The following is a 23,733-nucleotide window of genomic DNA, read 5'->3' on the forward strand; positions in this document are numbered from 1 at the left end:
AATTATTATTCTCCTTTTGCAGATGAAGAATATCAGGCACAAAGTGGTCATTGCTATTTTCTCAAAGGCAGACAACTAGTAAGTGGAGGAGCCAGGAACTGAGCTTCATGCTCTGAACCATTTTGCAGTGCTACCTCCTAATATTTCAACATTCGAAAAGGCCCACCTGGCAGTGATATGACTTTATTTACCAGGTATAGGTATATAGGTGTTGAATTTCAAAAGACCAATGTTTAAGATTCATCCAAGATAGGAATTTAGAGGTTGAGTGTGATAGAAGTTTGAAATATGGAGGAAAATGAGGGCTTAGTTGTTGAGATAATCCACAGAACGCAGACTAGTTGGAAGAGAGAGGGCAGGAGGAAAGCAAGTGGGCTTGTAGAAGGGTTTAAAGACTTGATTCTTTGCTCTTTTCCTAAGGTTTTAAATTCCTTATGAGGTCAGTGGGCCACTTTGATAGAAGTAAGGAGCAGCAAGATAGTTGAAAGGGGCAGGAGCTCAGATTGCAACAACATGATGTTGAAGTGTAATTGTGGGAGGTGAAGAATTGCTGGATGACTAGGTAGCACTTGGGCGTGGCACTGGCGGAACACTGAAGTCCAAAGGCATTAAAGGCCCTTGTAGAAGAGGAGGTCAAGAAATGATGAGTCTAGGGTGTCGGGTGGGGCATCCCTATAAATACTGAAGTCACCTATGAATCACTCAGGATGACACAGGAAGGGGTGGAGAAAAGGACTTTAGAGACCAGTGGATTGCAATGAGTCTGATGAGAGAATGATCTAAGACAGAGTAAGTTAAAAGACTAGACAGCCATGATGAACAGACTGCAGACGGCAGTCATACAGGCCACTCTTTTAGCCACCTACCTCTCTGAGCATGATGGGGAAGCCAAAAGTGCTGTGCCACTGAGGTGCCCAAACTGGCAGCATTCCTGAAGAGCTTTTTAAAGGGGCTGAATGTTTGAAATGATAAAAGGCTTAAATTACCCCAGAGGTCCAACACATTAGCAAAGTAAATATTAACACAGTCGTATGAATATAGCAATATTAACACAGATTAGTTTGTCTAGCCCATTTAAAACCATTATCACTTAAGTACAAATAGAGGCCTGAAGATAAAGACACATTTTAAAAGGAGGATTAGTGGAAGCAGGAAGGGAACATAGAAAATTAAGGTGGAATTTGGCTAGGGTAATGTGAACAGCTAACATAAGGGAGAAGAAAAGAATGGTGAACATGGAAAACTACTTACTATGTGCCCCAGGAATAATGCGAGAAAGGGGAAACTGCAAATGAGCCGTCTCCTTCCCTCATTTCAGTCTCAGTAAAAATTATTTCAGATTCAGTGATAACGCAATTTCTCAGCTCTAACAAAGAGTCTCGAAACAAAGTATACATTTTCACAGAAGAAAAATAAAGGCCAGAAACTTCTGCATAAATATGACAGTCGATAACTTTCTGTCCTTGAATCAGAAGCAGGGTAAATTACATCCTGTTACAGAACTACTTACTTAATATTGGCAGAAACTATGTTTTAATCAACAAAAAATCAGATTTGCCTTGGTGATTTATATCATTGGTTAGCTATCAAACCACCACTCCCCCACTTTCTTCTTTACCACAAGAATCACTTTTATGCCAGTGGATATTGGCATCTGCAGATAGCACTAAGAGCTATGGCAGCCATCCTGTGACCACGAGAAAAGCTAGCCTGAGAAGATAAACCAATATGCTGATAAGGTTTCCAGATTTGGAAAACAGAAATGCAGGGCATCCAGTTAAATACCTGTTTATAACGAATAGTATTGCATGGGATATTCCTTTAAAAATATGCATTGTTTTTCCAAAATTAAGATTTCAGTGGTGTATGTATTTAATCTGGCAATTCTAGATGCTAGGGATAAAAAACGAGAAAGAAAGACTCTAACTCAAGGAATAAGTAATTGAGCTTCTGTGTTAGCCAAATCTGGGACTGTCTAACTCAAAACATTTTAATTAATATTGGGCAAATTTTCTTTGCTGTCAAGCCAGTTCTTTCTGCATTTTCTGTTACTTATAGCCCAAAGTGTACTTACTCATAGAGTTTTATCATCTCTCTCATTGAGTATGATAATAACATATCATTCGTCCCTAAGTATCCACTTAGAAATTCTAGTTCGTATTTTCAAAAAGTCTCGTGAAGGTTGTTCAATATAAAATACATCTATGTTTTAAGAATTCATAATTTTATGTCTTTGTGCATCACCTCATAAAGATTATTTCTGCAAAGCACATAACATGTTAATGTTTTCATCTGTACGGTTTGGCTGGATTGGATGATTTCTAAGATCTGTAGTTTAGAAAATATTATTGTTACTATAGGACAATGTAGGATATGATATAAAAGATGTAAAGGTGGGGCAGATACTTTCTTACTTGGCAAAGCACCTAGCGATTAAGCCATACCACAGAGATTATCCAATATTAAAATTAATTATATGATAAAAGGTTTTTTGACAGTAGCCACTTGTTTTAAGAATTAATAGGACAATACTTATATCACCACCATCATGAAAAGGAGTAATTCAGTAACTTCAACCTGGTGTTTCTTGAGTTATTAGTAAAATAATGTATTTTTTTATCCACGTAAGTTTATAGTTTTGCCTGTTAATATCCCAAAAGAACAAAGTAATCTCAGGCAAAATAAAACAAGATAAACAATGGAAAATATTTAGATAATTTTACAGGCTGTGTGGCCCTGAAAGCAATAGAAGTTAACATTTTCCATCTACTTCCAAAGATTTACCAGAAGCCAAAACCAGGTTTTTGAATACTCTTTAAATTCTATCATCGGTATAACCACAGTGATTCTAGAACAGAGGAAGTTTTACATGAAGTGACTTCCCATGGTCAGTGGGGAAAATGGCTTAAGCTTACAGAGCTTATACAAATGTATATCACAAATGGTGATATACATTTGTGTGCATGTGTGCATATCTGTGAGTATGTGTGCACATCTGTGAGTATGTGTGCACATGTATGTTTGTGAGTGGCCCAGAGGTGGATGCCCACCCCCACACAAGAAGCCTCTCTCTGCTCTTTCCCCCATGCTCATCATTAAGGCAGATCCAGACTCACAAAACCAGAACAAGTAAAATCAGTTTTACTAATAATGTTTCCAGGGTTATGAAATGGAAGGAGGGAACACCAAGAAGTTTACAGTACACATTGTCACCTGACATAGCAGCACTCCTCAAATTCTGCTCTGATCTTTCTACCTACCTCATCACTCTTCTCCTCTCTCTTTCCTAACACAATCTTACTTAAATACAATTCAGCTTGCCTTTCAAGTTTGCATAGCTAGGAAAAACAGAAATATTACAGTTACATTATAGAAAACATTCATGTTAAAATGCTGTCCAATTACCACTATTCTTACTTAAACATACTTCTTGACAGACATCTCTTATACACCCCCCAACAAGCATATTTTAGTGTTCCTTCAGCAAAATCAGGTGAGTCCCAAAAAGAAAAAAAAATTGCTCCTTAGAAAAAAAATAATATTCTCTGTATCATAACATAGAAACAAACAAAAAACATGGTACATACATGAAGGCAAACACACATACCCCAAAGAAGAACAGTGAACTTGAGAGAAGAAAAAGGAAGGAGAAGCAGAAACATTTAACATTTTAGTTAGCTGGTCTAAAAACATTGACAGTGGGAGAAATACATTTAGAAGACAGATCTTTTGTAGGATGATTTTTGTTTGGAATTCATTTTAACCTATATATCAAGATCTGTTACTTCTTTAAAAATAATGATTTGCTCCCCCTTAAAAATTAATAATCACACAATAAACTCTAAGCATCATTCATTAAATTTACCTTGGAAAGATATTTCCAGTTCAGTGATTCTCTTTTTATTATTTATTCATACTAGGTAAAATTTTGTCTCTATGTCTTGCATAACAACAACAACAACAAAACAGAAATAAAACCGATAAATGGAAAAGAACATCTCTCCAGCATCATTTAACTCAAACCTTTGGTAATATCCATTGTTTTTCTAATATAGTCAAATAATATTTCTATACTACCCTAAGAAAGACTGTTTTACTTCAAATAGCTTTTCTCTAACTAATACAGCTTACCCATAAGCAAAATACCTTAATTTATGCACCCTGCATTCCAACCTGGGAGACAGAATGAGACTGTCACACACACACACACACACACACAGAGGACTAAAAGAGTCCTTCTTCAATATGACCCATTTATGAATTCAAGCCTATCCACTTACAGAAACACTTTTCTCCATTCAAATCTGTCTTCTTTCTCTAGTGAACATGCCCCCTGCCCCTCCCTCACTTCATCCCTGTTGCTTCTCTTCCTCTCTTACTTGAGCCTCTCAACATCAACCTTTTCCAGAAAGCTCTTTCTGAGTTTTCCAGTCCATATGGTGTTCTACTCTCAGTATGTGAGTTTAGCATTCCATTGTTCTGACTACTAACTAACTGGTTTATTCTTAATGCTCTGCTATAACCTCCATCTGCCCTTGCATTTCTGAAACATACTAGAAATTTCTCTACCAAAGTTTGTTTATTCATTATTCCTACTGTGAATCTGAATTGCCAGAAACATGAAAGTTAATGACCAAAAAATAAGAAAGAGAAAAACAAAGTTTTACTTGTTTTAAAAAAGTACATACAGGACTCCTTTCCTCTTACTCTGGAGAGCAATTTCTAGGCATTTCTCAGGCGAGTTACCAATAGTGACATCATTTCAGATTTAGGTCTCCATCATAGTCGTTTTTCTCCATGATGCAGGTGGCAATACAGTGGTTTTAAAAATTGCTTTTTACAAGGATTTCTTTTTCTCAAACTCATTCTTACTCAGAATTTCACACATGTGGAAGAGATGCCAATGGAGAAACCCTTGTTAAAGAGCCTGCAGTGTGTGAGGTGAGAGGTGAGGAATAGCCTGCTTGACCCTTCCTTAGGTAGCTCCTGTGGTTCCTCCAGGGAATTCTAGAGACATTTTGTAGAAATGGCGGAAACCTTGGTCTTGGCTCTGCCACTCTCTGTCTGTGCAGGGTTGAGCAAATCTCTTTCCTCAACCTTAAAAACAGTGAACTTGGCTGTCAGTGGTAATACACAGAAACCAAAAAGCTTTATAATGCAAGCAGTAGTCAAGACAATTAAAAAAAAAAGTCCATGACTATGCCATTTCAATGTTCTGTTGTTGTATTAGGCCAATAATTTTTTATGTTTCCTTAGAAAAAAATTGTTTTATGATGTTGGATAAAAGAATCTAGGATTGATTAACAATTTGAACAATTGTGTTTCATTTGCATTCTGGTTTGCGGATTACCTTTTAAAAGTAAATTTCAGTTTTAAGAATTCTACTTTAAGGTAGCATTTTTTTAAGTAACCAAAGTTTGTATTCAATATTCACAATTTCTAATCTGTATTACTTCAAGGATACAAGCAGTGTAACATAGTGTTTCTACATAGAAACAATCTGGTATAAATATCATTCAGATATTTGCTTTGGCATGTGTTCACTTAACAGAATGTGTGAAGAAATACACAAACCCAGTGTCAGGCAAATACCACTAAAAAGTACTGCCACTCCAGTTAATAAAATGTACTGGTGAAATTTCAGCCAAAATTTCAGTTTGGCTGTATTTAAAAACTAGTTCTATGGTGCACGGGTTCATTTGTAAATGGAGAAAAAAAGGCAGGCAAAATGTAGTAAGTTCCACTTGATTCAGGCAACCTGTTAAATAAACTGTTGCTGCTTTTAACTGCAGCATACTTTAATGTGACTGCCAACATCTATAAATTTTTTAGAATGCCTGGTTTTCTCATCAGATCAACTTGACTCAGCTATCAATAAAAAAGTGCCTTATTCGGCTTGATCACAACTGTTGATACTGCTGTTAGTCTTTTTACCAAAATATTCTAGTTTACAAAATAGATTTATAACATGAAAATCTCAATAGAAAAGCCAATTCTTCTATGTGTATGTATGTATTTGCATATATGTGTATGCGCATATAATTTTATAAACATTTATTGTTAAAGTCATTTCTAATGAATTAAACTTTAGAAATAAATTGTACATATAACTTACAAAATTTAGTGAAAATTTTTTTCACCACAGTGCCCTTATTATTAAAAAGTTATATAAATAATTTAAATACGCTTAAATCGAGAATATTTAGAATTTCGTTTTTTTTAATGTTCTCAACTCAAAGAAAAGATACTTGTTTGAAATAAGAAATATGCTAACTTCTCTGATTTGATCATTACACATTGTATACATATGTTGAAATATCACACTTAGCCCATAAATATGTACAATTATGTGTCAATTACAAATAATAATTAAAAATAATATTCAGTTCATGTACATTTTTCCCATTCAATAAAGTGTTGTGTTACCTTTCGTACAAGATGCTTTACCTAACTTAATATGAATTGAGTACTAAATTTGATACCCAGAAACTTTCACACTAATAAGGACCATTATAAGGAAGTACAGTATAAGCCAATTACCATCTTAACGATAAAGGCATTGCTTTAGTATCACATTTTTGAATGTGAAAAAGCATTTGAGATCTGAGGTGAATCAAAGGGGAACTTTTTTGCCTGGAAAAGCAATAAGGAATTCCTGGTCACATTTACTGTCCCTCCTCCCATACAGCTAACATCAACCAGCTTTAAAAGCACTGTAATTAAAAAAAAAAAAAATGTTTGGCAGGAAGGATGATTTTGATTAGGGAAAGTCTGAAGGTGAAGGAAAAGGTAAAGAAATTAGATAAGAAAGGGAGTTATGGGGCTTTTCTGTCTATTATGAAAGTATGTTTATTCTTAGAGGAAATTAGCTATAAAGTTATTAAATACATTAAGGCATAAGTGGGAGTGCAGCTAGGACAAATAAGATGTAATGTTTTTATTTTGGCTGCATTCAACTCTGTCTCAATTGACCATTCCTTGAGAGAAGAGTACCTAGCATCAAACAATGGAGAATGTCAAGTAATATTTTCTCTCAAACTCTGTCAGTGCCTTGGATTTAGTAGCTCATCAATGTTTTTATTTGGCTTAATTAATCTGAAAGTTATAATTGGTTATATATTCCTTTTTAGAAAGATGTTGACTTTGTGACTTTAAGGAAAAGAACCCAGTATTTTTAAATAACTCAAATACATGAAAATAAAAACCAAGAAAAAAAGTGTCCTGGTGGTTAAAATGTTGTAGTTCATTTTTTGAAAATCTCCCTTTACTATACTTTTGTGTACCGTTTATCTATATCAGTTCTTTCTTTATGCGCCAAGTCAAATGTTCCTCAGAATTTTAGTAATAATAAAGAAAAGTCTGTTTCTTCCAATTTCTCCAAAGTTAAGTATTTTAAGGGGAGAAAGGCAAGAGGCAAACCTCATAATCTGAAGTTATTATGAGTCCCTACTAGAAAATATAGATTCAGTGCATTTTATGTTCAACTGGTAATTTATTATCATTGGTACAATTTTATATATCATAGAAGTGTAGCATATCTAGTCTGAATATGATGTTTCTAAAGTAGGAGCTAGATATTTGTGTTCAAGTTTAAAACCTCCTGAAATAAAAAGATGCCCGAAAGTAAGGCTAAATCAGCTTTACTGCATAGTCTAAGGCTACAAGAACTGTTTGTAATTATTTCTATGAAGAACAAACTTAGTGCAAGCTAACTTAAAGTATCTATATGAATGGAATTGCAAGTCATACTAAATTAGAACGGTATTAGTTTCACTCTACAATGAGACTTTTTTGGAATACTTCATGCTAGTCATATCATTATCAACAAACCAAAATTATTATTCTAATTATTTTGTTAAAATAATTATTATTCTAATTATTATTCTAACAATTATTATTATAATTATTCTAATTATTATTCTAATAATTATTACTATAATTATTCTAATTATTTTGTTAACATGCATTATTTGATATGCCTCTTCTGTAAAATATCAACATTAAACACTATAAAATTGTGTTTCATCTCTTGCAGTATGCAGATTTCTCATAGAAAATGTACATATAGCATGGCACATTATAAATTTTGACATCACAAAGTGAGAAAAATAATTTTAAATTGATTTCTTAAAATACAGTTCTTAAGAACAAGTATCTGTGGAATAGGGTTAGAAATTTTTTATTTCATAAGAGGTCAGGTAGGAACTTTGTAGGCCTTAGGGACTTAGTAGATGTCTTGGCTTATGTCTTAGTTTTATAGTCTTAATAGCTTTCTAGGCCTTAGTAGACTTTATGGGCCTTCTAATCTAAATTACAAATACTCGATTCTGCCATGATAGCACAAAAGAAGCCAAATGCAATATGTAAATGAATGAACATGGGGCTGTCTTTCAATAAACTTTATTTTCAAAAACAGGTAGATTAGATTTGACCTTCAGGCTATAGTTTGCTGACTGCTATTGTAAACATACAACCATTTTTTATTTTCGCTGATTAACAAAGATGATTGAAAAACATTTCCCACTCTAGAGTTATTATGAGGATTATGAGAATCAAGCAAATACAACCACTTTAAAACTGGAAGCATTTCATTTATATATGAACTGTGGTTCTGATTACAAACATGACATAGTCAAATATTAATATGTAAAATGGGTATTACTTACCTTCAAATATATTAGGATGCCTTTTTAAATATTACAATAGATGAAAATTATTTTATGTTTCTAACACGAGGGGAGGCCTGGAAATAGTTATGACTCTCTATTATGGTTAGTTCTATCATAACTAGGACATTTGTTTAAAATTAATTTGGTACATTTCAACATGGTGTGTTTAAATACATGGAACTGGCACCGTTTCTTTTCTACAACTTGAAAAATAGGCAGATACTAGTTTTTAAAATAAAATAGATGTCCCATGTTCAGTAATCCTTCTGATTGACATTAAAATCAGCATTACGGCCATGTGATTATCGAGGCTGAGAAACTTGGGAAAGAAGGAAACAAGTTGAAGAAGTCATGCTTACTTTGTTTGGAACAGCCAAAAGAAATTAACAGCTTCATTGACAATGGAAGCTGAGGTCAACTTTTCATGGGAAAGTCAAGGAGATACTAAACAAGAACTTCTTTGTGTATATGGGGAAATATAAGCTCTGATCCAAGCTAGTTATATACATTAAAATATATTAATGTATAGACTGTTCAGATTAAAAATATGCTTTATCTGTTATAAATTAAATAATTCAGATTACAACAACTAGCTCACAGATTCATTAAAACTTTCCTGCTTTAAAGGCAGCAACAACAAAAAATTCCTTCACATTTTTAGAGAAATACATCTTGTAACTGAAATTGCAGAAAGCAAAATAAAAATAAAAAAGAGAAAATGTGTTTTGTAGTTTTCAGTCTCAGAGGAATCTTTATATAAATTATGATATCCACACTCAGTGTGCTTAGGAGCATTCACATGTCAGCTAGTGAGGTGACTTTAAAAAATACTTTATATGTTACATAATCTAAGGAAACATTTCTAATTAACCAGGTGCACATTACAAGATTTGCATTTTTAAAGCGCTTATAAGGGAGACCAGAATATTTTAAAAGATAAGGGAACTAACAATTCCAGTAACTTTATCACTTATTTGAATTAGGAGCAAACCCTAGACAAGTTAGTGCTAATCAGATGTTTTTCTGACCTACATAAAATGATTCAACCCTCCCACATCTAGTTACTGGAGGAAAGAAACACCAAATTGCTTAATATATCATTTTTTTCCCTCGGGTTTGGGATATCCCCTCTTGCTTCTCAAGTCTTATATGAATTTGATGCATATTTCTATTTTTGTACTTACTATATTACATTGTGAATATTTCTGTTTTTAATCCATATAAAATGAGTTCTTTGTAGGGACAAGTATATATTACTCACAGTATCCCTAGTCCCTGGCACTTAGCACACTATTGGTTGAGTTAAAGATGATATCACAAAAAGTTTCACTGACTCTGATATTAATATTGTTGACATATATGATTTCTCAACATTCTGGCACCACACAAATAACTTTTTCACAAACTATACAGGGAGGCATTAGATGAACTACTTTTTCTATGTACAAGGTTGTCTTTCATAGTTAAAAAGTACTATGTTGAAATTTTCTAAGGTGTCCAACTCGTTTTATATTTTAATTACTTCTTGATAAATGGTTTCAATAGTAAACTTGCACTGACTAGTGAAATCCACTTTTTAAACTTTTATTTTAGCTTTTGGGGTACATAATGAAGATGTGTTACACAGGTACACATGTGTCATGGGGATTTGTCTTATATATTATTTCATCACTCAGGTATTAAGCCCATTACCCAATAGTTATCTTTTCTGCTCCTCTCCCTTCTCTTACCCTACCCCTTCAAGGAGACCCCAGTTTGTGTTCATAAGTTCTTATCATTTAGTTCCCACTTATAAGTGAGAATATGCAGTCTTTGGTTTTCTGTTCCTGCATTAGTCTGCAAAGGATAATAACCTTCAGCTTCATCCACATTCCTGCAAAAGACATGATCTTGCTCTTTTCTTTGGCTGCATAGTATTCTATGTTGTATATGTGTCACATTTTCTTTATCCATTCTGTCATTGATTGGCATTTAGGTTGATTCCATGTCTCTGTTACTGTGAATAGAGGTGCAGTGAACATTTACGTACCTGTGTCTTTATGGGAGAATAATTTATAATCTTCTGGATCTATACCCAGGAATGGGATTGCTGGGTCAAATGGTAGTTTTGCTTTTAGCCCAATCACCATACTGCTTTCCACAATGGTTGAAACCCACTGTTAATATATCTTGAGATAATATGTATTTAGGAGTAGATGCTTAATTCAACACTCCTCTATAGTGCATCTATGAGCACTGAGTGTAACTTGGTTACTAGGTGTAACTTTGTTGATCTACTGCCATGATAAAGGTTAGAGTAAAACACTACAAATAATATTTTTCACACAAGTCAGAAAGATGCTTTTCTATTAGAAATACAAGAATTTGAATATATAATAGCTTAGTTTCCTCAGGAAAGGATACCTAGAAGCAGAAAGTAGGGAATAGTTCTCTCAGTTGCTAATGAAGTTATTTTTCCTGTGAAGTATATATTACCAATAGACTTTTTTGAAGTATATATTACCAATACCAATGTTTGACTTCCTCAAATCTGTGGCATACATTATATTTAAAAGGACTTTAGCCTATGCCTCAATATCTCTGAGCACCAGCCTATACATCTAAGGATACTGATTATTTGGCTCCAGAGTATACATTATTGTGTACATGCATTTGTACTCTTCTCCTTTACTTGTATTTCCATGGTTGGTGAAAGAGAACTTCTTTAACCTTATCCCTTTGAAATTAGTCCTCAGCCCTATGGCACATTCCATATTCCAGCCTCCATGAGCTATTGCAAGCATTACTGTTCCATGTCCTCTCACAGCCTTTGCCCCTTTGCATGTACAGCATCCTCTCCATGCCTTTGCCTGATATTTCTTCTGCTTAGGATACTTTCTACCCCACCCAAACCCATGACCTAATTACTACACACATTTCAAGACCTGGTTTACCTGCAAAACTCTACATAAGCCATCTCCAGCCCTTCAACGCTGGATTAAACGCCTCATTACCAGTGCTCCCAGAACACCTATACAGAATTGTCCATTCACTTCTTGTTTTTTTTTTAACTATTTAAAGTGTTATCTGTGAAGGCAGGGCCTGTGTCTTATCCATTATTGTATCTCCTTGTGGAGGCAGAGCACTTAGTAGTAGTATTATCTTGGGCAAGTCTCAATCTCTCCATGGCTTGGCTCCTATCTGTAAAATAAGTATAACACTGCTTACCTAGTAGGATTGTTAATAAGTACCCAAATATGTACTTGGTGCCTTTTCTAAGCACCTTGCATGCATGATCTCATTTATTGCTCAGCAAAACTTTATGAAGTATATAGTGTTATTACCCATATTTTATAAAACACAGAAAGATTAAGTAGCTTGTCCAAGGATACACAGCTAATAAGGACATAACTAGGATCTGAAACCAGACAGTCTAATTCCAGAGCACTCATAAGTTCTATGCTGCATTTCACTTTGCTGCATAACTTTTAGAATGTGGTTCAAATAATTGGATTGAGCTACCAGTTCTATTAGATAAAATAAGGATGTTATATTTGAGGATCTTTATTTTCATGTATTTTCAGCTTTCAGAAGGTTTTATGAGGCAGTACTTTTTCTCTCTCTATTGAGTAAGTTGTATAGATTCAAAAAGGATCTTACTAAGTACAATTCCTTCTTAAAATATGTTTTAAAGTGCCTCATTCCAAATTAAGGAAAAATATCAAATATCTAGAATAGTTATAATTTTCTTACTTTAGCCTATAAGTCTTTCTCATAGGCCTCGATATAAAAACACATTCAATTCTTGCTTCACTTCTCATCTAACCATAATACTAAATGTTCTCATTCAATATATTACTTCCTTAAGCTTCTAAAGCATCCTGGTGGTATCTAGGAGGCCCCCAAGTTCGCTTAGACAGGAATCCTAGATCCCCCTGTTTTCTGCATTCTTGTTCCTTTTGTCAATTTATTTGCTTAAAAAATCTATTTTCACAGTTATTATCTTTTTCTTTTAGATAGGAGATTAGGCAAACAAACTACACTAAAAATCAAAACTCAACTTACATTAAGTTCTCAGTTATGAACAATCTCCTTTTTCTAAACATACCAGTTAAACTTTTCTTGAAAAGATTAATTTGTGATAGGTCTTAAAAGTGAGGGATTTAGACTTTATTCTGTAGTCATTGGAGAGCTACTGATGACAATGAGTTGGGTAAAATGCTTTACAAAGATTCAACTGGAGGGTTTCAGTAGGAATTTAGAAGGAAGTTATGGAATTTAGACTGCAGCTAAAAGACTGTTGCAGTATTGCAGATGCAGAGTGTGAGAACATTGACTTGGGTGGGGGCAGAAGGGAATACGAAGGGTGCTTTTGAATGATAATATGAAGCAAGAATGTATAGAATTTGATGTCTGACAAGATACCAGAGTATGAGGAAGAAGGAAAGGGAAGACCCATGGGCTTCATTAATATTTTAAGGCTGGGTGACCACACTAATTATGATTATCATGAACAGAGATGAAGAATCCTGATTTGGGCCACAGGTATGGAAAGTGGTTTAGGGTGCTGGAAAATAAGAGGAAGAATAATTTGACTATAGTCATGTTTCATGTAATGGCAGTACATCAGCATCTTATATTTTATAAACAGTAGCAAGATTTCTTTGAAATAGAAATTAATACATTCTAAAGCCCCAAAAGTCTTATTCTTGAATTCTCTTTCCTCTAAATAACTTCTAAATCATTAAAGACCATGAGTTACTGACTTTCTAAAAATATTGGGGGCCAGGTACAGTGGCTTATACTTGTAATCCCAGTACTTTGGGAGGCTGAGATGGGAGGATTGCTTGAGCACAGGAGTTTGAGGAGACTAGCCTGGACAACATAGTGGGACCATATCTCTACAAAAAAATTTAAAATTAGTCAGGTGGGGTGGCACACGCCTGTATTCACAGCTACTTGGGAGGCTGAGGTGGGAGGATCACTTGAGCCTGGGAGGCTGAGGCTGCACAGAGCCATGATCATGCCACCACACTCCAGCCTAGGTGGCAGAGTGAGGCCCTGTTTCAAAAAATAAAAATAGGATATCTAACTTAGTTCTATTCAAAATTGTGAATGCCTTCTAAACATCCAGCAAGAATTCACATATATCATATACCACTTCCTTCTTGAAAGGTGATATTTAAAAAGCAGTTCCTCAAATACCTTATTGTACCTAAAATAATCCTTTCATAGTATATCTCCTGTCTATTGAATAAATAAATTAATAAGAATTTAGCCAGTGAACAGTTAGTTTTAAACTATGTAAGAGTGATCAAGTAATAAATAAAAAAAAAAAGAAAAAGAATGATCAAAGATAAAGTCTGTTACAGAGCTATCCACATATTAGGGACAACTGAAGTTGAGAAAATGCAAAGGAAGTGAGATCCAATACAGAAGACCAAAAGATTTAGGAATATGTTTGTAGTATAACTAAATTTAAGATATGAAAAGGAGAGCAGAGGTAGAAGGTTGTATAATGGCACAGAAACAAGGGAGTACAAACAATAAGTGTGGACTATAATGATACATTCAATGGAAGATCTAGGAGAGAGAGCCAGAAAAAGTTGCTGCATATCTGTGCATTCTAGTGGAAAAGCCAAATGAGTAGGAGAGGAGTGAAATTGCTGGGTTTTGGCATTCATCTCACCCGCACAATTTACATTTGTTTGGTTCACAAATGCAAGTAACTGCAAATCAGCCCTCACCTTCATTTCTGCACTCTATGTATATAGTTTGCCTAAATTCTCAGTGCAGCTGACCATGTATCATTGTGCCAGTCACAATTCAGAAACCTTTTTTTGTTTGCCAGGTATTGTTTGAGTGTGAAAAAATAAAACCAAGTGACGCAAGTAGCCTTTCTGTGGCAGTATTGTTTGCTGAAGCTATGATTGGATAAAGTCCAGTAAAACCTTTAAGATAGGCTCAGATATAAATAAATAAGCAATGTGTATTTTGAAAGAAACTTCTGGAAAAGTCACATGATTCCATAGCTTTAACTGACCTTAGAAATCAAAGGTCCTTCATCTACAAAGAAAAATTTTAAGGCCAGTAGAGATTAAATGACCTGTTCAAGCTCACCAAACTAGTTATTGCCAAATCTAATAAAACCAGAAGCCAGTGGAATTCTTATTCCCACTCCATTGCTCATTTTATATGTCATTCCATCTTCAAATGAATTCACAAAACTCACAGATGCCAAGTTTTAGCTCAGACATGAGAAATACTCTAATGTATATATATTTATTTTATATATCTTTATATATTTATATGTAATATATAAATATAAATTATATATAGTATATATTATATATAAAATTTATATATTTATATATATATTTTTTCTATACAGACCAATCTAGTGACAACATAAAAGTACCTTTACTCTGAGACATTCTGAAATTAACATTCTCTACAATTCCAAATTGAGTTTTGGGAAGCAAAATTTTAATCAAATATTTAATATCAGATGTTAAGCAAATTAGTTCAATTGAAGAACTTCCCAGATTTTATCTAGCTGTTCTTTAGTTTCCCAGGTTAGAAATGAGAACACACTATGATAACCTTTCCCATTGGGACTTTGAAAAGGTTTTTATGATAATAAAATTCACATTGAAGAACAGACATTTTTTTTGAAGACACATCATTTTATAGTGAAACAGTATAGATAAAACTAGCTCAGTTCTTTTTAGATAAGGCCAGTTAACATTTTCTCTCTTTCTCTATCCCTCTTCTCCTCTGTCTCTGCCCTTGGTGAGTAAAACAATCTCCTAAAGATATTAAAAATATGTGATGATATTATTAACCATTTTCAACCCTCATAGTCACTATGTCATCACATGTAAAGATACTTGTTGCTTATGGTAGGAACAGCATATGATGTGAATTTATTTGGTTTCATCAGTATTTAAAGTTAAGCTATTTTGTTTTTTGCAAGACAATTTTATTTCAGCTCTAACTAACATTAACAACACCTTAGGAAAACAACTCAAAGTAACCCAAATCACACACACAAAAACACACTCAAGCCTTTTTGCAACTGCCAGATACCTGCAGATGAACAAAAATGGTCACTAGAAACTCATTATATCCTTAAAGATTCATCTTTCAGGCCTTTATGAACAGAGAAAAGACCATATAAGTACAATATTATAGTAACAGAGAATATGGTTTAGAATAAGGGCTAATTTATTTTCCACTAAGAATTGCTATGGTTTTATGCAATTCACTTCTTAGGCGGTTATGAGGTTACCCAGAATAAGACAAAACGCATACGAGTCTAGCCAGGTAGGCTTTGGCAGTTACTGACTTAGAGAGACTCAGGAAGGCTATGGGAGGCAGAGACAAGGCTGGGAGGGGCACAAAGTTGTTATACTTCAGGCTGGAGTCCAGGGAAGTCAGGTAAGGCCAACCACAAGCTGGCAAGGACCATTGTTCTGAGTAACCAAAGCCCAGAGTCCAGGAAGGCAGTGAGTTGGAAAGAAAGGTTCAGGAGAACAAGTGACAGCGAAGGACAGAAGCCATTTGATTTCTACCCTACTTTGTTCTTCCCACCATGCATGGTCATGATAGGCCCTTGACCACTAATTACTACTAGAAAAGGTCAAAAGTGTGCTTGAGAATTCTGCTCTCACTGAGTCAGAGGAACAAGGACAACTTAGGGCACAGAGTTTTGTGACTTTAGATCCCATATTGCTGACTTCCCTATTTTAATATTCCCTGTTTCCAAGCCTCCAGCTTTGAAAGAAGTGACTGGCTATATATACCTGTTATGCTCTTGATGTGCCAATTACAACAAACAGGATTTAAATTTGTGAGAATAAATATTGTAACTGCTGTTTTATATATATATATATATATATATATATATATATATATATATATAAAATAACTGCTGTTTAAATATTATAAACTGCTGTTATTTAATTTCCATTCACATATTTGATTATTATATCAATTATATCAAGATTAATATTTGATCACTTATGATATTTACAGATGAGTCCATCATTTCACAAGCTGTGTTATCTTGGGAAAGATATACAACCTGATTGAACCTCATTTTCTTCATCTATGCCAGAAGATTCAATGCCATACAGTATAGAAAACACTAATCAACTGAACACTATCCTAATAAAATACTATTTCTCAGGCCAGAGTTGGCACTTGATATAAATTATTTCCATTAGTTATATTATTATCTTATTTCTATTATTCTTTTGTTAGCCAACAAATACTTACTGAGAACCCTACTATATATAAGCTGTTCTAGGTCACTAGAAATAGGGTGGTAAGCAAACAGGACATCTTTGTCCTCAGGGAGCTTGCAATCTTGCTTACTTGCTCTGTTTATTTATATATGCCAATTAACCACTTTCTTCTTCACAGAGTAATAAAATATTTGAGAACATGATTAGGCAATAAGGAAACCCAAAAATGTGATGATCATAATCCAGGATGTGGATCACTTAAAATATTAGTAAAATACCTTGTCTCATTGCAAATTCTGGCAAATCAGATCACAACAGACTAAATTCACTATTTCAAGTTATCTGTCTTTTAAATATAGCATTATAGAAGAATAGTTCACATACATGTATTCATAATATTTGCTTAGATATCTGCTACCATTTTATTAAGAATTACTTTACTGCATTTGATATACCTTGATAGCTTCTCCTATGCCCCACACTCGTCTTTGACTTCTCCGCTCCTGAAATATGTCTGTATTTATAGCTAAAACATTATCTCTTTAAAAACTTCACATTTAAAGAGGAGCTGATACCACTCCTTCTGAAACTATTCCAAACAATACAGAAAGAGGGATTCCTTCCCAAATCATTTTATGAGACCAGCATCATCCTGATACCAAAATCTGGCAGAGATGCAACAAAAAAAGAAAACTTCAGGACAATATCCATGATGAACATAGATGCAAAAATCTTCAATAAAATACTGTCAAACCAATTGCAACAGCTCATCAAAAAGCTTATCCATTACAATCAAGTAGGCTTCATCCCAGGGATGCAAGGCTGGTTCAACATATGCAAGTCTATAAACGTAATCCACACAGAAATAGAACTTAAAAAAAACCAACATGATTATCTCAATAGATGCAGAGAAGGCCTTCGATAAAATTCAACAGCACTTTATGCTAAAAACTCTCAATAAAGTAGGTATCAATGGAACGTATCTCAAAACAATAAAAGCTATTTGTGACAAACCCACAGCCAATATCATACTGAATGGGAAAAAACTGGAAGCATTCCCTTTGAAATCTGGCACTAGATAAGGATGTCCTCTCTCACCACTCCTAATCAATATAGTATTGGAAGTTCTAGCCAGAGCAATCAGGCAAGAAAAAGAAATAAAGTGTATTCAGTGAGGAAAGGAGGAAGTCAAATTGTCTCTATTTGCAGATGACATGATTGTATATTTAGAAGACCCCATCGTCTCAGCCCAAAATCTCCTGAAACTGATAAGCAACTTCAGCAAAGTCTCAGGATACAAAATCAATGTGCAGAAATCACAAGCATTCCTATACACCAATAATAGACTAACAGAGAACCAAATCAAGAGTGAACTCCCATTCACAATTGATGCAAAGAGAATAAAGTACCTAGGAATGCAACTAATACAACTAACAAAGGATGTAAAGGACCTCTTCAAGGAGAACTACAAACCACTGCTCAAAGAAATAAGAGAGGACACAAACAGATGGAAAAACATTTCATGCTTATGGTTAGGAAGAATCAATATCGTGAAAATGGCCATACTGCCCTAAGTAATTTATAGATTCAATGCTATCCCCATCAAGCTACCAATGACCCTCTTCACAGAACTGGAAAAAACCACCTTAAACTTCATATGGAACCAAAAGAGAGCCAGCATAGCCAAGACAATCCTAAGCAAAAAGAACAAAGCTAGAGGCATCATGCTACCTGACTTCAAACTATACTACAAGGCTACAGTAATCAAAACAGCACAGTGCTGGTACCAAAACAGATATATAGACTAATGGAACAGAACAGAGGCCTCGGAGGCAATGCCACACATCTACAACCATCTGATCTTTGACAAACCTGACAGAAACAAGCAATGGGGAAATGATTCCCTGTTTAATCAATGGTGTTGGGAAAACTGGCTAGCCATATGCAGAAAGCAGAAACTGTACCCCTTCCTAACACCTTACACTAAAATAAACTCCAGATGGATTAAAGATTTAAACATAAGACCTAACACCATAAAAACTCTTGAAGAAAACCTAGGCAAAACCATTCAGAACATAGGCAGAGGCAAGGACTTCATGACTAAAACACCAAAAGCATTGGCAACAAAAGCCAAAATAGACAAATGGGATCTAATTAAACTCCAGAGCTTCTGTACAGCAAAAGAAACAACCATTAGAGTGAACTGGCAACCAACAGAATGGTAAAAAGTTTTTGCAATCTACCCATCTGACAAAGGGCTAATATCCAGAATCTACAAAGAACTAAGATTTACAAGAAAAAACAAACAAACAAACCCATTCAAGAGTGGGCAAAGGATATGAACAGACACTTTTCAAAAGAAGACATATATGAGGCCCAGAAACATGAAAAAATGCTCATCATCACTGATTATTAGAGAAATGCAAATCAAAACCACATTGAGATACCATCTCATGCCAGTTAGAATGGCGATCATTAAAAAATCAGGAGACAACAGATGCTGGAGAGGATATGGAGAAAAAGGAACACTTTTACACTATTGGTGGGAGTGTAAATTAGTTCAACCATTGTGGAAGACAGTGTGGCAATTCCTCAAGGACCTAGAAATAGAAATTACATTTGACCCAGCAATTCCATTACTGGGTATATACGCAAAGGATTATAAATCACTCTATTATAAAGACACATGTACATGTATGTTCATTGTGGCACTGTTTACAATCACAAAGACCTGGAACCAATCCAAATGCTCATTGATGATAGACTGGACAAGGAAAATGTGGCACATATACACCATGGAATACTATGCAGCCATAAAAAAACATGAGTTCATGTCCTTCATAGGGACATGGATGAATCTGGAAACCATCATTCTCAGCAAACTGACACAAGAACAGAAAATCAAACTGCATGTTCTCACTCATAGGCAGGTGTTGAACAATGAGAACACATGGACACAGGGAGGGGAGCATCACACACTGGGGTCTGTTGGGGGGGCTAGGGGAGGGACAGCAGTGGGTGGGGAGGTTGGGAAGGGATAACATAGGGAGAAATGTGAGATATAGGTGATGGGGATGGAGGCAGCAAACCACATTGCCACGTATGTACCTATGCAACAATCCTGCATGATCTGCACATGTACCCCAGAACCTAAAGTACAATTTTTAAAAAAACTTCACATTCACACATAATAAAGTAATTGTTTCATATTCATATGCTCCATTTTTCTAATTATCTTTTCTCTATATCAACCCATCTCAAAAGTAAATATAGTTAAGCCTTCAATATTTTTTATTCAAAAGACTGAATATTGAGCTTCAATTCTCTCCTTTGCTAAAGGTAGTTGGCAGCTTAGGGGATTAAAGTGTTATGAACTTTTAGGAGAACCCCTTCCAGCATGCATACAAGAAGAGCAAGGACACTCAAAGGAAGAGAATGTGAAGCCACCAGTGAGAGAGGAGAAACCTAGCTGAAGTGGTCATCCCCAAGTCAGCTTTTTGCTATACTGCTCAGCAGGAATGTGCCTTATTCAGGCAGGGCAGTGCAGTGCAGTGCATCAAGGCACAGCACAAGATGAAGTTGATCTTTCAGTGTATAAATTAGGGAAACTTGGTAGCTTTCCAAACTTTTCTGAGAGGGGCTTCAGTCTCTTTTTTAAAAAGTAAAAGGAAGTATTTCTATATCTACTATCAACTAATCATCGTAGTATACCCAATTACAAATGTGTTGTATTACTCACTCTTTTGGATCATTTATAACATTATAGCTCTCCCTTAGATAAGATAATCAATACATGATTACACAGGGCTTGTCATTGTTGATATACATAGGTGTGTTTACACACACACACACACACATACACACACACACACTACAGAATATGACTATCCAAGGCAAGAGGGTCTCTGTTGTGGGCCTCATGCTTCAGAGAATCTCTCTGTCCTTCCTCTGGCTACAGTTCCTTGACCAGGACAAAGAATCTTGGAATCAAAGGATTGTACCCACCCATAGCTTGAGCCATAACCTCTTCTTTGCCTTCTGTAGTTACTTGAAATCCCCGAATTTCATTCCCCACCCACATATGGCCATGCATCTGCTTCAGCTTCTTCCACAGGTCTGTTCCCTGGAACGGATTGTCCCATGGGTATGAAACACTTCTAGGTCTGAGGAATGCCCAAATGGCAGCTGTTTTTAGAGTGTCAGGATGGAGCTTGGATATGTGGGCAGAAGTGGCTTCATGCATACTCTTAAGACCTCTCATCTGGCAAGGAGGAGCTCATTGTGGGAGATGGTGGTGGGAGCAGGTGCAAGGATGGGCTTGGGCTATGTGCTGTAGAGCAGGATCATCCAGCATCTCTACTTCTTCAACATGAAGCTATAAGGAATCAAAGAATTTTAAATTTGAACCTTGCCTTTAGGTATATTTTCTAAGGTAGGATAGAACACACTTTATTAAAGATATCTAGCAGGATTTATAACTCAGCATATTGTATGTGGGCCTCTATTTGTACTCTTTTTTCTAGTCTCACAAATGTTAGGGAAAGGCTTGTATGTATATATTAAATCAAGAGTTCATTTTCCTAGCATTACTGCTGTATAATTTTATAAGGGAATGCCAAAAGTTCTCTACATTTTATAAGGTGAGTTTCAGACTGTGATTTCATACTGAGTCCACATCACATTGGTTTGCTTTCCCCAACATGTCTCAGCAAAATATTATACAATCTGATTAAACAAAGCCTCATTCCCACACCAGCGCCACCTTCCTTACTTGGCAAAGCTTAAATCTGGTAACACCCTTTAAAGACTGTCACTTCAGCCACATTTAAAGGAAACAGCAATTAGGACTCAAGACAATTTTTTTTAAAGTTGAATTCTATTTCTGATTAGAAGGTGGGTAAAACAAGAAAACATATTACTAAAGAAATAACATACTTTAAGCTTTTCTTCCCATCCATTTCTATTAAAAAAAAAACAACAACAACGAAACAAAACCCAAATCTTACCAAATTAAACAACCAAAACCAAAACAGAAATAAAGTTGAAACGAATGGGATCATCGTACTATTTATCTCCCTAATACTTCTAAGCATAGTAATAATAAATTAGTAAATACTTTTTGAGAACCCTTTACAGGCAGAATACGACTGTGCTTCTAGGTCATGGCAGTCAAAGGACACATATACAATTTAATGTGGAAAATAAAACATAACAAATGCTAGTCAAGATAAAAGAGTCTTAATGTCGCGGTGGCTCACGCCTGTAATCCCAGCACTTTGGGAGGCCGAGGCGGGTGGATCACGAGGTCAAGAGATCGAGACCATCCTGGTCAACATGGTGAAACCCTGTCTCTACAAAAAAAAAAATACAAAAAATTAGCTGGGCATGGTGGCGCGTGCCTGTAATCCCAGCTACTCAGGAGGCTGAGGCAGGAGAATTGCCTGAACCCAGGAGGCAGAGGTTGCGGTGAGCCGAGATCGCGCCATTGCACTCCAGCCTGGGTAACAAGAGCGAAACGCCATCTCAAAAAAAAAAAAAAGAGTCTTAATGTGAAATCAGGGTCAGGAAGGATTATTTCACCATCAGCAGTAGATAAGAATTGAATATATTTGGTGTAAAGGCAAGAGGGCATTCCATAATTGCATTTTGATTTTTTAATTTAACTTTTTTTACTGTGTATATGCCTCAATCATAGACCAACTACTACTTGGAAACACTGAAACTAAGGGATGTTTGCTTTAGCTGCCAAAATAGAGCAAGTCTGAGTGCACCTAGGATCATGCAGTAAATGTGAAGATTTGGGGGAACCTTGGAATGATCAAGTCTAAATGTGGAAGGTATTATATCATCTTGCTTTCACATATCTAGGCCACAGAAGATTAGCCAGCTGCCCAAAGTAATCTGAAATAGAAATCACAAACAGGGGCAAGGATGAAAAGAGAAAAGTGGGGCATGAATTTTCAGGGTATTATTCCTGAAAAGTAATGACTAGTGAAGACAGTAATGGCTGTAAAATGCACTGAACTTTCTTGTAGTAAGTAGATTTTTTCTTTGGATATTAATATTCAGTGGGAATATAGTACATAGGCAACAACAACTGATTTCCAACATGTACTTCAGTGTGTCATTGAATCACTAGAGCCATATATGGCATAAGTGATGAACTGATCCCACTGTACACACCCAGTGTGTGATAACTGATGATACTCAAGGTAGACTGTTTATAAACCATCCAGATTTCTCTACATATAGCTCCTTGGAATTAAGTCATTCCAGTGACAATGTTGACTACATTCTGCATTGTTAAAATATAAATCTAGTTATTATAAATTACTAGGTCCTGACTATCCCTAATTACCTAAACCATTATTACGTCTCTAGTGGAAGTTATAAACCACAATATGATCCACAGATTATGACTTGGGAAATATCACCATAGGCGCTTAATAAAGTTTGTTGAATTAGATTGAAGTTACATCATAAATAGTGCTTCTGCAAGGATGCGAAATGTATCATAGTAAAATATTTTGTTTTGTTGTTTTAGTTTGTAAATGTATTGAATTTTGAAACATTATCTAAATAAATCTTAGGTATGATACAATGTATAATCTATTATGGCAAAGTCTTTTTGAAAAGAAACTGTGGTAAATGGAGTTAGTATGGAAATTATACCATTTGTGTTAGAAATAGAGGAAAAAATTGAGCTGAACCAAGCACTCTCAATCTCAGATCTCAGCACTTGCTGTTCCCATTGTATGATATACTTTTTATTAGTTTATCTGCTATATTGTTATAGTCTAAATAGTTATCTATTTACCTAAATAAAGGTAACTTTT

At 35.1% G+C, this 23,733-nt stretch overlaps 1 protein-coding gene across 1 annotated transcript in view; it reads right to left on the minus strand.

Annotated features, from left to right (window-relative positions):
* ITPRID2 (ITPR interacting domain containing 2) overlaps nucleotides 1-20,979 on the minus strand; it is a 75,016-nt gene extending 54,037 nt beyond the window's left edge. The window contains exon 1 of the mRNA XM_012468601.1: nucleotides 20,903-20,979. Within this exon, the coding sequence (XP_012324024.1) occupies nucleotides 20,903-20,978 (76 nt within the window). The 5' untranslated portion in view covers nucleotide 20,979. The remainder of the gene's footprint in view (nucleotides 1-20,902) is intronic.
* Between the last annotated feature and the right edge of the window lie 2,754 nt (nucleotides 20,980-23,733).

This window comes from Aotus nancymaae, unplaced genomic scaffold (assembly GCF_030222135.1).
Source record: "Aotus nancymaae isolate 86718 unplaced genomic scaffold, 86718_ANA_hifiasm-v0.15.2.pri h1tg000008l, whole genome shotgun sequence".
Classification (NCBI taxonomy): domain Eukaryota; kingdom Metazoa; phylum Chordata; class Mammalia; order Primates; family Aotidae; genus Aotus; species Aotus nancymaae.